Below are 7191 nucleotides of genomic sequence, written 5' to 3'. Positions count from 1 at the left end.
ATGGCAGCCACATGGCCAGGGTGGCCCATCCAGGCACCCTTAGGGACCAGACCTCCTCTCTAGGTCAGTCCTGCTCCCTTCAACGGCAGGTCCTGGGAGAGTCATTCCTTCAGTGCTGGATGGAGACATGAGTCAGGAGACTCAATTCTGCATCCTTCAAACAATTTGCTAAATATGGTCTGGCATGCATTTCATGGGTACAGAGAAAACGGCTCTTCCATAAATAAAAGCAGAACATCTCTTTATTTGTGATGCAAACAAGAGCTTTGTTACATACTGTCAACATAATATAACATTTTAACTTATTCGAAATTACCTTTCAGTTGGTGATTTTTCCATCATTCTTGAGTGATGCAAGTCACAGTCTCTAAGAATAGAAGTGACCCATAAGAATATAGAAACAAAGTCTCATGCAAATATGTTTCAAAGTCTTCTTTCTGGCTTTCCTATTAATAAAACATCTGGTACTTTCTGTGACTTTTTTTCTTTGTTTCCTTTTGTGGTTTCCCAGCCCCGATTCTTGGGAGACCCATAAAAGGATATGCATTTTCAAATGAATCGCCAGTTCCCAGGAAGCAGCCCTTTGGTTTCAGAATTTCAGGGCGGATTTCAGGTAACAGGTAGGAGGCAGGTCTCAGAAGTGGGCTCTGCAGTACATGCGCAGGCAAATAGCAAAATGACTCACTTGAGAGATAAAAAGTGGTTTCTAAAACTGTCCACTTGAGGGCGCTGCTTCCTCTGGTGGCAATAGAACCAGTTTCACAGGGACAACTTGAGATAATCAACACTCTTTTCACAATAAAGTCCAGTGATATTTCACTGCACCTTGTAGATCAGAAGAGCTGGCCCACCATGCCATCCAATATTGCCTGGTCACTCACTCTCAACCTCTCGTAAGCCCCACCCTGTGGGTAGGGTCCAGCTGAACTCTCAGGGGTCAGAGCTAACTCCTACCTGGTCCCATCACCATAGATCTCCCAGGCTGGAGGGCATGGCAAACCAGGATAGGATGGGCCAGGAGTCTGCTGGATACAGGCTGGATGGGACAGAAATGCCAGGCTGGAGGAGTGGGTCACCAGAGAAGGCTTGCTGGGGGAAGAGGAGTCTGACCAGCAGCAGAGGAAATCTTGGGCTTTCCTGGTGGCTTCATGGTAAAGAATCCGCCTGCTAATACAGGAAACTTGGCTTCAGTCCCTGGGTCAAGAAGATCCCCTGCAGAAGAGAATGGCTACCCAGTCCAGTATTCTTGCCTGGAGAATTCCACGGACAGCAGAATCTGGCAGGCTACAATCCATGGGGTCACAAAGAGTTGGACACGACTGAGCGACTAAACAACAAGAGCAAATCCTGGGGGGCTGGTATATTTCACATGAAGGTCCAGAAGTCCCAGGCACCTGCCACTGGCTGAGCATTGTGATCTGGCCCAGTGAAGAGAGAAGCCTCCTTGCGAAACGTGGCTACTGTGAAGCTGGGGCTCGGGGCCCCCTGAGGATCCTGGCTCCTTGAGTCACAGCTGAAGCAGCAGAGGACACAGGTGATGGCCACGGTGACCACGAATAGCACAGCCACCACTCCAATCACTGCTGTTTCCATGGCCCCGTATGGCCACTAACCCACTGAGCAACCCAGGGTGTGTTTTGGACCTCATTCGCTCCCCATCTGAAGCGAGGAGCTGCTGGTGATGGCAGGTACCCTTGCTCCTCCGGCTGCTCTCCCTGTGGTCTTCTAAGGAGATACTGGTCTGAGGCCCTGGCTGGTACCCACTCTGGGCTGTTGGGCACCCCACACGGCTCTATTTCGACCTCACTGGGTCTCTGTCACTGTTTTCTCAGCCTTGGGCCAGGCTTCCAAGAGCCGTGGGCAACTCCACTGGCAGCTCTGGAAGAAGCGCTGTCCTGAAAGACGTAAGCTCAAGACTTCTTGGATGCGGAAGCTGGAAGGAGAGCGCAGAAGTCTTTGTTCAGAGGGAGCCCCGCTCAGCCCTCTGGTGACGCCTACGGATTTCAGGAGTGTTTGTACACTCGGACGAAAGACACAACACTCCTCCTCCTGTGGATCCGGGATGAGCCCAGGCTCCTCCCTTGGAGGAACCTTAGATCAGTCCTTGAATCAGCCCCACTGCTGACTCTCGAACCTCTCCCCCGAAGGAGGGGAGGAGGCAATGTCAGCTCTGAACCAGACACAGGGTCACCACGAGCGCCCGTCTCATTGGCCTCCTTTTCTGCACATACTGGGAGAGTGCTGTTTAGATGGGGCAGGTCACTCTCCGGGTGGGATACCTGAGCCCTTCAGTAACTCCTGAGGGCTCCTTAGTCCCATTCTCTGCCCCCCCCCCCCAACTTGCTGCCTTCTCGTGCCTGCTGCTCACACTCAGGTGCTGTGAAAACTTACCCCGGGCTTCCAGAGGGGCAGCTGTGGCTGTATGCAGTGCCGGGGTCTCCTGACCTGATGGCTACCCCAGGGCCCAGGCCATGGAACGCTCATCCCTGGGTGCCTCAGCCTTGGTGCTGCCTGGGACGAAGCTCTGAGATGTCTGAGCAGCTGTGAGCACTTCCTGAATTCCTTCCTCCAATTGTGAGTGAGGGCCCAGGACCTGCACAGCTGCCGGCCCCCTTGGTGACTGCACTCACCCCACCCCCCATGTACACCCATGCCACTCCAGCCCTGCCCCCTGCCAGCTCTCTGCTTCACTGGGTCAGGGGAGCAGGGGTGAGCCAGATCCGGGCCACTCTGTCTCCCATCCTCACTTGATCTCAGCCTTTCCACAGCCAGCACCTCCTAAGACCACCACCACTTCCAGAAAGGAGGCTGAATTATTAACCATACTTCATCCAAACCCTGAGAAAGGGTGTCATAACAGACAATAATTTCAGGTATCAGACACAGCCAGGCACTATCTTATATAATGGTTCCAGCAACACTGTGAAGTAGCATTGTCCCCATTTTAGGGATAGTCCTAGCCCATGGCCTATTGCTATTAGCAGTGATAACTAGAGCACCAAGTAGCCAAGGAGGGGCTTCCCTTCTTTTTCTCCTAGTTCAGAGCTCTCTCCAGGTACCACCACTCCACAGGGCAATTGTCTCTTTCTATAGATTTACTGATCAGAGTGTGAAGACCCAGAGAGGGCCAAGGACTAGCCCAGGGCCACACAGCCTGGATCCTTTTCAATTTCTTCAAGGCCCAGTGAACTTTCTTTGGTACTAGTGTTAGGAAACTGCTTATGCACAGAATGGGAGAGTGATTATTTGGAGTAAACGATACTCTGCCAAATTCTCTCTCTTCCCCTTTCTAAGATAACTGGACAACCCACACAGAGGAGGAGCCCAGAGCCAGCTGGGGCTGCAACAGAAAGCTGGACATCTTGAATTACTTGTATTAACTGGAGTGACCAGAAGCAGGGGTCAGGAAAAATGATGAACCACTCTGTGGGGCCTATGGTTTCAGATTGAATTATCAATGTCAGTCATTTTGGGAGGTGGAGGGCACCAGGGGGACTTCTTGTCCTAAGGGTTTCTCCAGATATTTTCTTTTCTTGTGGATTTTGTAATCTTATGACAAACAGCCCCTATCCATGAGCCCCAGACACAATGGGGCTCCGAAAGATGTCTACCACTTAAACATAGATCTGTCCTCCCAGCATCCATCACTGTCAACTGGTAAGAGAAAAGACTGTGGCCCATACATTCCATATTCCATATACATATACATGCACACACACATATAAATATATATATTCATATTACATATATATATATATATATGTGATATTGGCCTTATCACATGGCATGTGGGATATTAGTTACCCATTAGGGGTCGAACCATCACCCTCTACAGTGGAAGCACGGAGTTTTAACCTCTGAACCACCAGAGAAGTCCTTCATAGATTCCATTTACATTAAGAAGGGGAAGGTGATGGCAAGCATCCTGGTCCTCCCAGAGGATGCTCGAGGCCGCACATAGGAAAGGCAGGCCATCCAAGGCTCACATCGGGCTCTGCAGAGGGATGAGGGAGGTCCAGGCCAGCAGGCTATTGACCTCCACACACCTCAACACTGAGCAGATGGGGTACTAAGGCAGGAGCTCTCTCAGCAAGGCCCTAGAAGCTTAAAGGACTAATCCCTGCAATGCCCCACTACTATACTTGGAAGCCCTCAGGCCCTAAGTTTTGGGCAGTGATGATTCCAAGTACATTTACTTTTCCAGAGAGCATGAAGCTCTGGAAACCTTTCTCGAGCATCTGTCATGTGGGCTGGTTCCACACTTGGGCATGGGGTGGCCCTCAAGAGTTCTCTAATCTAGGAGGACAGGGGCCTTTGAATCTCTAGGGAAAGAGATTTGAGTGCACCAGCAGAAATGACAACAACAACAATAATAATCAATTAGAAACCCATAGGAGTGAATGACAAATTCTTCTTGGGCAAAGACACAGAGAGGGGAACGTGCAAGGTGTTTTCTGAGCCTGAGGACTGGAGCAGCGTGGACAGGAAAAAAGGAACAGGAGTAGGCAGGAATCAGAACGGGGGCCTTGGGTGGCCAGCCAAGAGGCAGAGACTTGGTCCCAAGGGCAATGAGGAGGCTGCAGTGTGCAGAGGCTTCGCAAAGTGGCAGGGCTGGAGGCGCGCAGACTTGGAGGGGTTGTGGCAGAAATCCAGATCAGGGATGAACTAAGGGCAACCATAGGGGTAAGGGAGGGGAGGCAGATTCAAAGAGTGCTATAGACCCTGGATCCTCTTTCCCAAGCCTGAAATCTGGCCCTGCTATCAGTGAATTTGCCTCCCTCTCCCTGCCTCCCACCCTAGGCCTCATAGAGAATCCACCGGGAAATAGAAAAGAAACAGGACATTCTGTTCCAGTGAGTCAGTCACGAGGCCCCTGACTTTATGGCCTGTTCTCCGGCCCCTCCCCACCACCTCGCCTGGCCCTCAAGCCTCTCCCCCACACTCCCCACCCCAGTTCACAGGACTTCCTTCCTCACTGAAGGCCTCAGAACTAGATTTCCGTCCTGGCTGCAGAATTCCATCAGCTGCTCTGGGGTAGCTGGGAGCAGGCTTTGGCAAGAAGTGTCTGTCACCTATCTCATCTTAGGGAAGGGGAAACTGAGACTCCGAGGAGGCAAGCCCTCTCCCAGGGCCACCCAGCACCACATCGTCCCTCCTAACCTCACAGCCATACACACAGACTCCAGCCAGCCACACACACACACACGCACGCATTGGTGGCGTCAGTCTGGCTGAGACGCAACATCTGGATCAGAAACCCTGACCAGTTTACCAAAGAAACATTCATTCAGCACAGCCACGCAGGGGGCTTCTTCAGGCCCAGAGCATAGTCTGCCCTAGAGGTGGACCGGAAAGAGCCCTGGGGGCGAGCCTGGATGGCCTCGCTCCTTCTCTCTGAGCCCCACCGGTACACAGAGAGCCCTGTCTGTGCAGGGCTGCCTGCAAACCCTAACCATGCCCCACCGTCAGAGCTCAGGCCCCAGGCCTTCTCACCTATTGTCCACGGAGCCCAGCACAGCCGTCCAGTCTCCCCCACGGCAGGGCCCACTCAGACATTCACTTCCCGTCAGAGAGGAAGGTCCAGGGAAAGGCAGAAATAGCCCTGGCCATTCCCTCCCTCCCACTTGAGTTACAATCAAGAGCCTCTTCACAAAGCTTCTTAATGGTTTTTATTTTCTTGGATTAAGGCACCACTGACTTGACTGTGCAGCCTCACGACTTCCTTCAAACAAAGGGGCATTGCCAGGGCCCCTCCCAGCTACCTTGCCAGCCAGAGGCCTGGTCATTGAGAGAGAGCAGGGTACACCTGCACATCTGCACATACCAGCACACCTGCACCGACCGGACTGGCTGTCCATTCTGGTGCCCTTTGGAGTTAAGGTCACAGGGTGGTGTCTTCCCCCAAAGGACCACCAGCACCCCCTGTGCTCAGCCCTGGCACCCTCCTGTGTGTGCAGGGCCAGCCCTGGCGCTCCTCAGTTCTCCTCCACAGCACACTGGGCGTAGTAGGTAGATGAAGCCCAAGCAGGACCCGGTGTTCACTGCAGGGAGGTGCCCTTCTGCATGGGAGCATTGGCAGGTCCACTCGTCTGGTGATGGGAGGGAAGGCAGTGGTTGCCCTGCACGGGCATCAATGGTGGCCTCGGTGGGCACGAGCAGCGTGGTGGGCGGCATGATGGTGGGCATGGTGGTGGGCGAGGTGGTGGTGGTGGTGGAGGTTCGCATGGGGCATGTGAGACACATGGCCAGCATGACGGAAATGGTGCAAGTGTCCTAGATGGCCCCGGCCTGAGGAGATCCAAGGCTGGGCCCACCTGATTCTGTTTCTCCTTGCGGCGGGGCGGTTCCTTTCCACGTCAGGCTCCTCCTGTCTGGAGTACAAGCAGGCAGCCAGCAGCAGCAACAGCAGTAGAAAGGCCGCCGCAGTGCCTATGATCAAGCCCACGAGGGTCGTGCTCTCCAGGAGGTCCAGCATCTGGGAGCTGACAGTGGCCTCCGCTTGGTGGCTTCTCGCTGCTTCCTCCCCTTCAGCAGCCTCTGCTTGGCCCTCGCAGTCACTGGACTTTGTTTTCTCAGCTCCTGTGGGTTGGAGAGCAGCCAGGGAATGTGGGTGCAGCCTCTTTGGGTTGGAGCTGCCAGCTGAGGGGAGGCCCAGCGACTGTTAACTCTGGGGAGGCCCAAGTGAGGCTAGGTGGGGAGAGAGGAGCTGGAAGGAGGGGACTCGGGGCAGGGGGAGAGCCCAGAGGCTAGAGATCAGAGTCTGGGCCCGCATCCCTGCCACCTAGCCAAGTGACTGGGCCAGCCCGGTCCCCTCCCTGGGCCTCAGGGCCCTGCTCTCTTAGAGACAGTACAGCACAGCGGCTAAGATCGTGGGTTCTAGAACCACATGACTCTCCAGGCTTGTGATTGTGCACAAGTTTCCTATACCCTCTGCCTCAGTTTCCTCATGTGTAAAAGGGCCCATTAGAGTATATTTCCTAGTAGGGTTTTCTAAGGATTTAAGGAATTAGTGTTTATAAGGCACTTAAACCAGGTCTTGACACACGTTTGCCACTGATATTGAGTCAGTGAGTGAAAGTCACTCAGTCGTATCGGACGCTGCGACCCCATGGACTGTGGCCCACCAGTCTCCTCTGTTCATGGAATCTTCCAGGCAAGAATCCTGGAGTGGGTTTCCATTCCCTTCTCCAG

General features: G+C 53.5%; 2 protein-coding genes across 2 annotated transcripts; both read right to left on the bottom strand.

Annotated features, from left to right (window-relative positions):
* Window positions 1-224: 224 nt before the first annotated feature.
* Window positions 225-1809, bottom strand: SPAAR (small regulatory polypeptide of amino acid response). The gene has a single exon (XM_027549648.1). The coding sequence runs from the start codon at window positions 1591-1593 to the stop codon at window positions 1366-1368; it is 228 nt and encodes a 75-aa protein (XP_027405449.1). The 5' UTR covers window positions 1594-1809; the 3' UTR covers window positions 225-1365.
* HRCT1 (histidine rich carboxyl terminus 1) lies at window positions 225-6683 on the bottom strand. The gene is made up of 2 exons (XM_027549647.1): window positions 5494-6683; window positions 225-1933 (listed from the first exon to the last, which is right to left on the bottom strand). The coding sequence occupies exon 1, from the start codon at window positions 6473-6475 to the stop codon at window positions 6131-6133; it is 345 nt and encodes a 114-aa protein (XP_027405448.1). The 5' UTR covers window positions 6476-6683; the 3' UTR covers window positions 225-1933; window positions 5494-6130.
* Window positions 6684-7191: the final 508 nt, after the last annotated feature.

This window comes from Bos indicus x Bos taurus, chromosome 8 (genome assembly GCF_003369695.1).
Source record: "Bos indicus x Bos taurus breed Angus x Brahman F1 hybrid chromosome 8, Bos_hybrid_MaternalHap_v2.0, whole genome shotgun sequence".
Taxonomy (NCBI): Eukaryota; Metazoa; Chordata; class Mammalia; order Artiodactyla; family Bovidae; genus Bos; species Bos indicus x Bos taurus.
This window is presented reverse-complemented; position numbering and strand designations above follow the sequence as displayed.

What these genes read in the sequence shown, in the direction of transcription:
- SPAAR (XM_027549648.1), bottom strand. Translation starts at nt 1,593, where the DNA reads ATGGAAACAGCAGTGATTGGAGTGGTGGCTGTGCTATTCGTGGTCACC.
- HRCT1 (XM_027549647.1), bottom strand. Translation starts at nt 6,475, where the DNA reads ATGCTGGACCTCCTGGAGAGCACGACCCTCGTGGGCTTGATCATAGGC.